Source organism: Colias philodice, chromosome 11 (assembly GCF_061535455.1).
Source record: "Colias philodice isolate Cphi_HAF_F1 chromosome 11, ilColPhil1 Martin Lab GWU primary, whole genome shotgun sequence".
NCBI lineage: Eukaryota > Metazoa > Arthropoda > Insecta > Lepidoptera > Pieridae > Colias > Colias philodice.
The window spans coordinates 3,034,137-3,047,353 of NC_143096.1; the positions used below are offsets into that span (position 1 = coordinate 3,034,137).

Below are 13,217 nucleotides of genomic sequence, written 5' to 3' on the forward strand. Positions count from 1 at the left end.
TCACTTGAGTGGAGGAGGCTGGAAGGGCCCTAGTCGGACAGGCCACATGACGGCCATGACGATCGATAAAATTATATTACTCAAAATAAACCGTGGATGAGATTAAATTAAGTCCCATGTATCATGTATCCCGTACACAGTTTATATGTATAGAATACCAGAATATTGTGGTCTCTATTCTGGTAATAAACTTAAAAAATTAAATATGTAATAACGTAATAATTATGTAATTAGTAAAGACTAAGGGCGCTTGTGCACTACAAGGAATTTTACTGTCCGGCATTCCGATTTTTTACGGTCCGGTGTGACATGAAAAAACCGATGAATTGCTTGTGCACCTGTCCGTCTTTACTCGGATCAGTGCGTTCAAGGAAGTATGGCGGTATAATGCTATCATAAATGATTGTTTTTGCATTTTACAAGAAACGAGTAAAATATAGAAGGTGAAATATTATATTACTTCGTTATAATAAAAAGTAAAGTTCCGTAAGAGATTTAAAATGCGTGTTTCACTTATTTATTTTTTAATCGGTGACGAGGAGCTAAAGCTATTCCCACTTGAACTTTAACTTACCAACACTTACTTAGATAATAATAATAACAATACCAATACCAACATAACATAACATAAACAATAAAAAATAACAATACCAACTTCTCAAATCTCATTGCCAGCTAAAAGAAATTAAAACAAGAGCTTGCTTTCAATTGGCATATGCAATAAAAAGAGTAAAATCCAAGCAAGTGGGCACTCGAAAACAATTATACCTACAGCGACTCGTAAACTCAAAAAACCATCCGGAATAGGGAAAAGTAAAATGTCGGACAGTAAAATTACGTATAGTGCACAAGCTAGTATATAGATTAATTGCGTGCCATACCGGACCGTGCCATGCCTTAAGACCAAGGTTTTTAATCAGTGCGTCCTACCAGTTATGACTTACGGAGCCGAGTCGTGGACACTGACAGTACGACTGGTCCACCAACTTAAAGTCGCTCAGCGAGCTATGGAGAGAGCTATGCTCGGTATTTCTCTGAGGGACCAGGTCCGTAACGAAGTTATTCGCCAGAGAACGAAAGTTACCGACATAGCTCAACGAATAAGCAAGCTGAAGTGGCAGTGGGCCGGTCATATGTGCCGCAGAACGGACAACCGCTGGGGCACACATGTCTTAGAGTGGAGACCGCGGCTCGGTAAACGTAGCGTAGGACGCCCTGCTACACGGTGGAGTGACGACATCCGCAGGGTTGCTGGTCAAAACTGGCGACAACAAGCAAACGACCGGGCTCAGTGGCGTGCCATGACTGAGGCCTATGTCCAGCAGTGGACGAGTGTGGGCTGAAAATGATGAAAATGATGAAAATGATGATACCGGACCGTAAAAAATCGGAATGCCGGACCGTAAAATTCCTTGTAGTGGACAAACGCCCTCAAGTATAGACCGTTATAAATAATTATGCTGTGGCTATATAAATATTTCTAAGCTTATGTCTCACGAATCACGATATATGTTTTATTTTAAAATCTATAAATATATCTATTATTATGAAAAAAATTACACCTCGTAGCGATAAATGATAAATAGGATAAAAGTGTAGTCGTAGTGCATAGAAAAAAAAAAATTACAACCAAAGCTGGGCTGGAGTGAGGAGTTTGGTGGGAGCGGTGGGAGTATCATATATATAAAAATGAATCGCAAAATGTGTTGGTAAGCGCATAACTCGAGAACGGCTGAACCGATTTCGATAATTCTTTTTTTATTATATTCCTTGAAGTACGAGGATGGTTCTTATGTAGAGAAAACGTAAACATGTACCACGGGCGAAGCCGGGGCGGACCGCTAGTATTAAATAAAAAGTTTAAAAAATTGATTATTTTTGGCTTGTAAAATTGTTAAGAATGTGTTTATGGTTTAATGTCGTGATCTATTTCTTTTTCGATCTGGCAAGCCTAATTTTGTCTCTGACATCTTGTGATCACAAGACTCCTCCGTTTTGAGTTTTCTGTCAAGGTAGGAATTGGAGGAAAAAAGGCCGTCCCAATTGGGATTATTAGGTTCAGGAGCTCCAATAGACCAAAAATATATCTCCAAAATGAGATACTTTCTAACTTACCTGTTTGTGCTGCTGGTGGCGATCGTGATACCCATATTTTCTATGTACTATCTTCTCAATGGAAAGGGTGAGCAAATAAGTTTCGGATGGTTCTTGGAGAATACTTCCCCCTACATGTGGGGAACCCTGGGAATCGCCTTCGCCGTGGCATTCTCGGTGGTCGGCGCAGCGATGGGCATCCACACGACCGGAGTGAGCATAGTCGGAGGTGGTGTCAAGGCGCCTAGAATTAAGACCAAGAACTTGATTTCCGTCATTTTCTGTGAAGCCGTAGCTATTTATGGACTCATCACAGCCATCGTACTGTCGGGAATGTTGGAGAAATACACGGAACCACTGTTGGATATCACCATCAAGCAACAGAATTGGATGGCTGGATACGTGATGTTCGGCGCAGGATTGGCTGTGGGCTTAGTAAACCTGTTCTGCGGTATCGCTGTCGGTATCGTGGGCTCCGGTGCTGCCTTGGCTGATGCTGCAAATGCAGCGCTGTTCGTCAAGATCCTGATCGTTGAGATTTTTGGATCCGCCATCGGTCTTTTCGGCCTCATCGTCGGCATTTACATGACGTCAAAAGTCAAAATGGGCAACCAGTAACTTAAAGAGAACATTATATTATGTGTAAGTATAACCTTATCATTAAATATTTATTTAAACTATATAAAATCTTTTTTAAAGCAGTGTGAATGAGAAAAAATTGAGATCATTTAATCAAACTAGGCTGCTCGCTGGAATTTTGAGATTTTATTTTATCTCTAACTCAAAAACTTACTGTTAAAATAAAATCCTGTTGTAAATTATATAGTTCAAATATTTAAAATTTAGATTATCATTTCTTCATCTATATAACAATCCACTTGCAATAATGCCGTAATGACTCATGCCAATCATTTTACTGCATGTTGTTTTTTTACTTACAAGATTATCCCTTCAATATTAAACAATATTTATTTTACATGTGTTTATGTTAACTGTCAGCTCATAATTTTGGTCGTTAGTGGTTTCAGCGCCTTTTAAGCATTATTTTTAACAAATTCACCTTAGATATAAAATGAAAATCATCAAAATTTAATTTTGGCTGAGGTTTAGTAATACATACCAATATTTAAACAGTGAAAAGGTCTTTCTTTGCATATTATTTTGCAATGGAGCAACTAATTGATGTAATATTGACATCATCTTATTCAAATTTCATCTTATTCAAAATACAATTTATAGCGTTATAATAAATCTTTATATTATACAGATTGCTTTTTGCTTTTACTAAATATGTACATAATAGAATTCATTAAGGCTCAAAATTGTGTCATTAAAATATTCTAAAGTATATGTTTTTATTTACAGAAGTTATCTTCTTGAAAAGATGTTGAATAGTGACATTATATAAGTCACATGACAGTCATAGCATGATCATTTATATTAATAAAAAAAAAATTGGCATTGAATATTCTCATGAATGCTGCTCGATTGCAGAAATTGTTAGCAGAATATTTTAGTTTTGGCTACCTAATTTTATGAGACAATTTTGGAATGTTTATTTATTTCCACATACATACATTCTGTTTTATTAAGATTTTGATTGATTTTAGGGGAAACTTATTCCTAACTTTTAGTGCAACAAGTATAACTTCAGCTTGAAGTTGCCAAAATCGGTTCAGTTGTGATTTACGTGAATGTGTATATTACATCCAACCTCGCAAACTTTCATATTTATGTTTATCATACATTTGAAGTAAATGGAGATATGTATATTCTATGATTCATCGATCATTAATATGTTAATTGTATAATGCAATTCTCTAAATAATTATTTAATTGAATGTTTTATAAATAATATTTATTTATTTGTTTTCAGTGTACAAGAGCACTGGACCATCTCGCCCCAACCTACAACAAAATGACACCTAATATCATCAGTGCTTGAAGCTATATTTATATAAGAAGCAATTTTAAGCTTGAATTACATATTTAAGTGTTGAACTTGTGTATTTCTGATAATATTGTTTTGTTGATGTGAAACTTTTAATGTATTTAATTTTTAAATAATCTTGGTGGTTACTGTTTGTGTAATATTTGGTCTTAGCTCCCGATAGCAAATATTTTTTCATCTTAGCTGTTTCTAGATTACAATATTGAGATTATGAACAATAAATACGATTAAGCTAAGACCCCATATTTGAGCAAACAGGTCTTGATTGTATTGGAGTGTTTCTAGACAACGTTATAACAAATATACTTGTGTTGTTTAAACCATATCACAGTGCTATATTGAAATGGCTAGATATACAGTGATTTCTATAGATATCTTCATTTTAGTTCATTTATATAATAGTCACTACTTGTAAATTGAGGCACAAACACTGTTGTATCTATTCATTTTAAAGCTTTAAACATTCCATGAAATCTTATTACAACTTGTGAAAGCTTTGATTGGTATATAACTGTATATAAGTTTATATAACAGATGACTACATATTATTTTTCCAACTAGACTCAATGTCATAATAATTAGACCTATTTTTGAAATAGTTTATCTTGTTTCTAACTTCAGTGTTACAAATGTGTCTAGTGGGAAAAATTGCCTATGATTTTCGCGTGCGGCCCATATACCCCTTTATTTCTTTTTATTGACTTCCACTTGTAAATATTAGTTTGCCTCCTCGTACTTTAAAAACACTAATTTATTGTAAATTTATATTCACAAAAATATATTATAGGTGTCGACATGAATGCTGCTCGATTGCAGAAATCGTCTTGCAAAGCTCAAACCATTTGGGCGTATGAAAACAAAATCGAAAAAGTATTAATATCAGTCGAAAAACGATTTACTGATGTTTATAAGTTAAACATATTTGTGCAAATGTAGATATTATGTATGTTGATGAATAAATAGCTAAAAGTTATTTGGTTTACGTGTTTTTTATTTAATAACTTTGTAATGGTAACCTTGCGTGACGTGACAGTGGTTTTTTTTTTCAGATTTACCTACTGAATTTTTAGTCGTTTGTTTGAATGTGATAATCTCAGGAACTATTGAATAGATTTCAATATTTATTTCATCGTTTGATATGTAATAATGTTGTTTAATGCATTTGATTTGAGTTCAAATCCTATAATATAAATTACAATACCCTCCGCTTCTACACCACAGATATTTGACGCTTCACGCTATACTACATAATAGGTACCTACACCTAACTATATTGTTGTAGGTATTACATAATATTATGTATTATGCTGATAAAAAGTATAAATAATGTCACGTGCTTAAAAATTTGAACAAACAGATATAATGATAATCTCTGAAAACCAGCGAAAGCACCAATTCATTCTTGAAAATCACAGTTGAAAATGAATTATTGTAAGTAGGTAGTTTCCAGTTTATCCAGATAAAAAAAATAGAATTTTTATAATTATAACGACAAAGTATATTGTGCGAAGTTATCCTAAACACCGCTAAATTAGGTACACAATCATGCTGCCATTCCTTCAAAAGTGAATTCCCGTATCCCCTTGTGGGGTATGGGGCAAATGCATTCATCTCACTGTACGATTATTATGTTATTACGAACAAGCCTTCTATGTCTTGTCAGACTTTGAAATTTTTTGTTTGTTTGTTGTGACCGGGAATCGAACCCAGGATCCGTCGGTTCTACCATCTACGCTCGCGCGCACCTCTGTGCAAAGATATAAAATATGTAGGTAGTGTAGACTGTACAAACTTCTTCACGATCTAGAGATGTTAGATACTAGCCGATTTCTTCGGCTCCGCCCAGGTTGACCATGGACACGAACGGGATCTTGTAACTTGTTATAAATAACTAGCGGTCTGCCCCCGCTTCGGCCATAAGTACCATCCTCGTACTTCAAGGAATATTATGAAAAAGAATTATTGAAATCGGTTCAGCCGTTCTCAAGTTTTGCGCTTGCCAACGCATTTGGCGACTCATTTTTATATTATAGATCGATCGTACGTACCTACCTACCTAGTTTAAAAAAGTTACTGGCAACATTATTTTCAATTTAGGATCAGTAGCGTGGAAATATCTCAAAATTAGTAAAGTCGTGGACCTTGCCCAGGGGTTGGGGCGTCTGGCACCCGATGAAGCCCTTGTATTTACTAAAACTACCTATATATGATTATATGGGTATCTTAACTAATTTAGCGGTAGAAGGAAAGAAATAAAGAAAGGTAGGTAAATAAAACAACCAAATTTTAGCAATAAAATATTTATTTTTTATATAAAATGGAATGTGTATTTGTACCTCTATCTAAAACAATTCCAGAGAGATAGTGTACGTAATTAATGCTAACAATTTTAGAGGATTGTATAAAACTTTCAAAAGAAGTTCAAAAGAGCAAAATTTCTTGCCAGCGCAATAAAAGCATGCGAAGAATATTTTACAACTCATTAGAAAATTGATATTTTATTATTCGAATACTTGAGCAGGCCAAATAGTATCAAAATTAGTTCTCACATATAATTTTTTGTAGATACTTAAAATCAATGCTAAAGCAATGATAATAATTATAATATCTCTCCCTAATAATATTATAAAATAGAGAGTAATGTTCTTATTATAGGTACTACCGACTCAACTACTATGGCAAAATTATTATTCATACTACATAAATAAAGCTTTTAATATTTACCTATTTAATTTATTTCTACAATGTGTAAAAGTCTAAGTATTTACAAAATAGGTGGACTCTTCGTAAAACGTTAAAAATGCACACAACACTCCTATTTACGTAATTATATACAAAGAAAGAGTAATAGAAAACTATTATTTGAATTCTTTTAAAAGTATTCAAATTTGTATTAATACAAAGACTTGATCTTGTATGTTGTGATGCTCGATGTTATACAATAATTATTATTAAACTACAAGTAATGTGAACCTGTTACTAAACATTATCTATCTTTTGGTGTCTTATACAAAAATAGCTTATCTTTACACTTATATTATTACTTATCATTAAAACTATTTACACATTTGACTTTGGATACTAACATAATTTTTATAATATAATTTTAATTCATATAATTTGATTCGATAAATATTTTCAAATACCATTTAAAATTGTTTTGAGATGATCATTATATAATGTTAATAATTTTCGTAGCAGCAAGTTTTTAAGGCATAGACAATAGACACTAATAATTAAGCAAGACATACACTATGGCAGTGTCCGTGGGGATATTGCGACAGTCTTTAAAAATGATAGCTAAAATAATTATTATTTGTAACTAATATTATAATTAATTCATTATGTGTACAAAATACAAATAAATTACTAAAATAATTGAGATTCATTGGAAATCTTGTACTATGTAGTCTTATACTCTTGTTTCAGCGTCGTCTTCAGTAGTAGATTTCCTATAACAGATAAATAAAGTAAATTAATACATATAAGTTGTATTGATGGTTTGGTGGATATTGGAACAATTATTTAATAATTTTATAACCATAAAAATAATTAGGGTAAAGAGGTCACAGTTAGTTAAATACATTTGATTACCATGCTACCTTAGATGTTTTTTAATTTGTGAAGCCAATAATGACCATAAATGAGCACACAACATTTTTTTTTATTCCATAAAACAAATAAATACGATCAATCTTTTCCCACCACTTTCCATTCTTTTATAATTCCGTCAATTGTATTGCCATATCCGCTGTGTTTAAATGAAAATTCCCTCTATCCTAGAGATTTCTTAATAAAATGTGGTGTTTCATGTGATTAGGAATATTAAATTCTATAAAAAATATAAGTACAAGTCATGCATAGTAAAAAAAATATTACCTCTTCCCTATGGTGAATATAGATGATTTTGAGCACGGTAGCACCACCAGTTAGCAAAGCAAAAGATGATTTTATAAAGAGTGTTTCTCATATAACCGCCACCATCTAGTGATAATTTGTAATTGTAAAAGATTTTAAAATTAGACGCAGTAAAACAAAACTGTATTACTTTTACAGTTTCAAAGTTAAGTAAGATAAAATTATATAATTATTTAAATGCTAATAAAAGTAGTTTGGCAATTATTATTTTACTGTGTCATAAATTCATTTGTTATTCTTCTGAAGATAAATGTTATATCTCCTTTTAATATGGACAAGTTTGTAACTGTGCAAAATAAGTGCACGTTTTAACATTACATGCAAAATTGGCTCAAATAAGTAACAACGTTTGAAATAAAGGTTTTGGATGTAGTGTTGCTTAAATTTGTATAGAAACGAATTATGAGATGTGATGTCTGATAAATTTTGAAAAATAATTCAAATAACCTGTGTTTATTGTAATTTAACGTGAAGTATTTTGTACTTAATTTGATGTTAGACAGGCATAGACAATGAAGGTTACTCACTCGCTAGTTTCCCCCATGCTCGCTAGAGGCGCTCCCATTTGTTGTTGACCGTCAGCTGTATAATATCATTTATTAATATTATTATTAAAAATAAATTTAAATACGGTGATATTATTGAAATCAACTAAACTTTAGTCGTACAATATAATTTCAGAGTTCAACTATACATTCAATTGGTTATTATGGTGCTATGGTTGGTTATCTGCTAGTTAAATAAGCAAATAAAAAATACAATAATAATGTGTCAAACATGAACTAAAAATATAAAAAAACACACACAAAAATGCAAATGAAATAAAAAGCAGTGTAGTTTACCTGCGTTACTATCACTACTAGGCACTTGCGGCGAGTGGTTGATGCCGCGCATGTTTATGTGGTCCTCCTCAGCTAAAGCAAAGCGGAATATAAACAAAACAGTACATTTTATTTGAATTGAGTAAATAGTGGATATTTATTAATTAAGTAATTATCGATATTTTTTTTATTTAACAAAGTATTGGTGATCATCACTCCACTATTTATTCAATCAATAATTCAAAAGCGTTTTAAGCTACTCAACAATTGTAATACGTGAAACGAAACAACACACGTGAATCACTCAATCTCTTTTAATAAAATTCTAAGTTTATTAAAACTTTTCGAACAACGATTAGCTTCTTTATTATATTGACTACAGCTACATAATAGGTACATAGGTATGTATATTACAATATTTCAATATTTTTTTAATTTGCCTATAACTAGGTTACTGGCTAACCGAAAAACTTACCAGTATACGGGAAGTGATATTTATCATGCGGGTGGTGTTTTTCCGAGCCGTCAGACATTCTATCCGCGTACTCCCCATATTCCATTTTCCTTTGATAATCGTTCTTCAGCATTGTCGCAATTCCTGAATCCCTGAAATCCCTTGGATATCCTTCGTGCTCCCTTGCGTATCCTTCATGAGTTCCATCGCGGGAGCCGTATACGTCTGTGTTTAAGTATTTGGTAGGGCTGTACCCATAGTCTGATGTTCTAGAAGAAAGGTAGGTTTTGGAGCCATAGGGGAGACGGTACAGGTTGGGCGATAGAGGGTAAGAAGGATCGTAGGGAGTCTGTTTGTCAGTTTCGCTAGGGAGCACTCCGTACATTAGCTCGTCTTCCATCATGCCGTATCTGAGGAGAAAGTTTTTGGTAAAATAGTTTGTTGTTAAGATAATGCCATTACAATATTTTAGGTACTTTAACGTAGTACAAGGTTACAGGTTAATGGGTATGTTCTTTCCATACCTTGGTCTTTTGTAGAGCATTAAATAACTTTAAAGACAAATCAAATTAAAACATTCAAAATTGTAATGTAAAACTTGTAGTAATTAGTTCAAATCGGTTTTAGAGAGCTTAAAAGAAAATATTCATTTTTTTTCTTTACAAAAGCACTAGACCGGGAGATACTGACACAAAATTTCGAGTCATTTGTAACAGGATGGCGGTTCGACAGGGGTCTTAGTACGCAATGACAAAAAGAAAAACGATGGCGTGAACGCTGGTACCGGCGGCTTAGTCGCGTGGGCGTTAGTCGAACTCGTCGGAAAATAGCGAAAGTCAAACGATTTGTAACAGTATGGCACTTATTTTTCCTGTAAGTTTGAGGATCAACAAATATAAATACAAAATTTCAAAGATCTATGTGTTGGAAATCTTCACTTATATAAATTAAGTTTTCAAGTATGACAGCACTTTTTCCCCCTACTAGAAGTATGGCAAATATAATAATGGTCACATTTTATCAAATACTCTCCAAAAATCCAAATGCAATACTGGTACAAAAAGTTTGGCGAAATAAAAATTTTTTGCAGATTTTCGGCGGTATGGCGACCATTTGGAATCGTCCGAAAAGTATGGCATGGCGATTTTCGTAAATGGCTGCACGACGATAGTTACTTGTGCAAAAGTTAGCCTGGTACAAATGGTTGAATGATTGTTTTATTTAAATCAACACATTCGCGTCGGTATGGCGGGCTGTAAGTCACACCGGAAAAGTATGGCATGACACTACCGCCTACTACTTTTTTATGGGCTATCGGTAAATTCTAAAATTTTTGTGCTACAAATCGTTTGACTTTCGCTATTTTTCCGACGAGTTCGACAAACGCCCACGCGACTATGCCACCGGTACCAGCGTTCACACCATCATTTTTCTTTTTGTCATTGCGTACTAAGACCCCTGTAGAACCGCCATCCTTGTTACAAATGACTCGAAATTTTGTGTCAGTATCTCCCGGTCTACACCTATAGGTACTTAAGATTAGTATATAGTAGACGTAACGCATCCGCGCTAGCTAGTGCATGTTATTAAGTACCAGTCGCGGGACTTGCGGTACTCGTGCGAGTTGTGCACTCACGGGTCTCCTGCAAGTTGTGGGACTCGTGTAAGTTGCTCGAGTTATGTGTTACGGGACTCGTGCGAGTTGTGCTACATACCTATTATCCAGCGGTAATCTCGACGCGTCCACACTCGCCACGTACGTATCGTGTACGTTCTCCAGTATGGAGGGCTTGAGCCGTGATCGCAGGAACACGTCGGACGTGAGGTCGGGGTCGGGCAGCGCTACTGGGGACCGCGAGTCCGACCACTCGCGGGACTCGTGCGGGTTGTGGGTGTCGCGGGACTCGCCTAAGTAATGAATAATATGTCATTATGTGTGGTATAGAAGTGACACCTGTGAGTGATACGTTTAATTATATGCACGTTCGAACGAACTAAGTGGAATTTACATTGCAAATATAGCAAAGTAGATGACGGTAGATTTTGATTCAAATTTCGATACGAATAAATTTCAAGCACACAACTACACAAATGTAACTCTTGTTGTATTTTTTCTACAATATACGAAATTGGACAGCTATCTTGTATGAAGTTGTGTACGAATTATGACATTGTATACCTTCTCTCATATGTTGTGGCCACCGTGACGGCGTTCCCAGAGGCGCGCCCTCCGTAATGTTGGGCAGGAAGCTGTTGCCCGCACTACTGCCACGCTCTCCTGGTGTGGAAATTAATTATTATACATATGTAAGAGACAAAATACGTACATAAAAATCGATTGCAATTTGTAAGGATTTTTGAAATTACAAATTACAAACAACTCTTAACAACACAAATCACTTAATTATTACATATCCATAGACAATATTTTCTAGAAAAAAAGATTTTTTTTTTAATTTTTTGAAAAAAATAAATGAAAAAACCGTTTAATATTTATAATAAACTAGCTTTCCGCCCGCGGCTTCGCCCGCGTTTTCAAAGAAAAACCCGTTCCGGTAGGATTTCCGGGATAAAACCTATCCTATGTCCTTTCTCGGGTATCAAAATATCTCTATACCAAATTTCATGCAAATTGGTTCAGTAGTTAAGGCGTGATTGAGTAACAGACAGACAGACAGAGTTACTTTCGCATTTATAATATTAGTATGGACTGACGGGTAGCAGAGGGTGGGTGGGAAGACCGCCGAGTACTGGTCTCGTCATCATCCGACGAGTGGCTGGACGCGAGCTCGAGGCTCCGCGCGCTCGCCTCGCTATCACTGTCTGTGTTCTCTGTGCCGTGGGACGTGGGTTCAGCATCTTTGCGACGGCGACGACGGTCTTCTAAAGGAAAAATGGTAAAATGAGAACAAAAAAACTGAGAAAAACATCTTCCAACCTTTAACCATTAAGAGTAACAATCAAAAACTTAAAACGTTAAATTGACTTGATTTTAAAAGGGCAACTGCGGAGTTTCTTTCCGTTTCTTCTCTGTAGAAACGGCTGTTTGTAACTGGTGATACTGCTACTAGAAGAATTCTAATATTATAAATAAATGTTTCGAGTTTCTGTTTCAAAAGTTTTTTTAGGTAAGTTTTACAATCACACATTTGCTGTAAGATAAGAAATGAAAATAAAAGTTACTCGAAGGACCAAATATTTTTAAAACTAGAATAAAGCCAAAGCCAAAGTCAATCGAATTGAATTGAATTTATTTCATTTGCATACCATCTTTCCTCTTGCTATGATGCAGGGATGAATCAAAGCCTCTCAAGTAAGCCGGCATGTCACTAGCGCTAGTGTTGTAGTTTGAAGTCGACGTGCTTGTATGGCGCAGTTGGCCATCGCTTCTACTGAACATAAATCATAAAAAATATTAAAGGAATCTGTGATATCGTAAATTATCGTTTATTCAATGAAACAACGTTTTATTATTGCGTTAAGTGTCTGACCTAAATTAACAGATAATGTGTATGTGTGTAAAAATAATTTACATTTCAATATCAGATTATAAAAGCTTAACAGTAGTGTGTATGTCTATCACTTTCACTCACCTGTAAGGGCTGGAACTAGTCTTTGTAGTTGATCGAGACGTTGTAGAAGATGCTGAAATACCGATGTTACGGAGTTGTCGTGCTTCCGTACCACTGTGGTATGCCAGTGAAGATCTGATGAAAAATAAACGAATATTTTTGAACCGATTTCAAAAAAGGAAGTTCTAATGCATAACATTATAGAAAAAAAAAGTAGGTTAATAATCTTCAAAAATACATTTTTTTTGATTTAAGAATTATAGAATGCTTACCGGTTAGTATGTGAAAGATTTTGTGCACTGGTGCTGATGATAACTGAAGTGTCAGCGAGCGGAACTTTCTTTCCAAGACACCTTAGTACCGACCTGTTGAAAAGTATTGAGTTAAATTTTGCATGAAACACAAAA

General features: G+C 34.6%; 2 protein-coding genes across 8 annotated transcripts in view; one reads left to right on the forward strand and one right to left on the reverse strand.

Moving 5' to 3' along the window:
- Nucleotides 1-1,959: 1,959 nt before the first annotated feature.
- VhaPPA1-1 (Vacuolar H[+] ATPase PPA1 subunit 1) lies at nt 1,960-5,018 on the forward strand. Its single transcript, XM_089700533.1, has 2 exons — nt 1,960-2,736; nt 3,971-5,018. The coding sequence occupies exon 1, from the start codon at nt 2,095-2,097 to the stop codon at nt 2,710-2,712; it is 618 nt and encodes a 205-aa protein (XP_089556659.1). The 5' UTR covers nt 1,960-2,094; the 3' UTR covers nt 2,713-2,736; nt 3,971-5,018.
- Nucleotides 5,019-6,335: 1,317 nt separating this feature from the next.
- The window catches only part of stan (Protocadherin-like wing polarity protein stan), a 145,231-nt gene continuing 138,349 nt past the window's right edge, over nt 6,336-13,217 (reverse strand). For 5 of the 7 annotated variants that reach the window (XM_089700548.1, XM_089700549.1, XM_089700543.1 and 2 more), the window contains 10 exons: nt 13,083-13,175; nt 12,832-12,945; nt 12,506-12,630; nt 11,954-12,121; nt 11,418-11,516; nt 10,954-11,146; nt 9,260-9,648; nt 8,806-8,877; nt 8,491-8,545; nt 6,336-7,497 (listed from right to left, as the gene is read on the reverse strand). In XM_089700548.1, coding sequence (XP_089556674.1) covers nt 7,458-7,497; nt 8,491-8,545; nt 8,806-8,877; nt 9,260-9,648; nt 10,954-11,146; nt 11,418-11,516; nt 11,954-12,121; nt 12,506-12,630; nt 12,832-12,945; nt 13,083-13,175 — 1,348 coding nt within the window. In that variant the 3' untranslated portion in view covers nt 6,336-7,457. The remainder of the gene's footprint in view (nt 7,498-8,490; nt 8,546-8,805; nt 8,878-9,259; nt 9,649-10,953; nt 11,147-11,417; nt 11,517-11,953; nt 12,122-12,505; nt 12,631-12,831; nt 12,946-13,082; nt 13,176-13,217) is intronic. The other 2 variants (XM_089700546.1, XM_089700547.1) reach the window with 1 other exon arrangement.

What these genes read in the sequence shown, in the direction of transcription:
- VhaPPA1-1 (XM_089700533.1), top strand. Translation starts at nt 2,095, where the DNA reads ATGAGATACTTTCTAACTTACCTGTTTGTGCTGCTGGTGGCGATCGTG.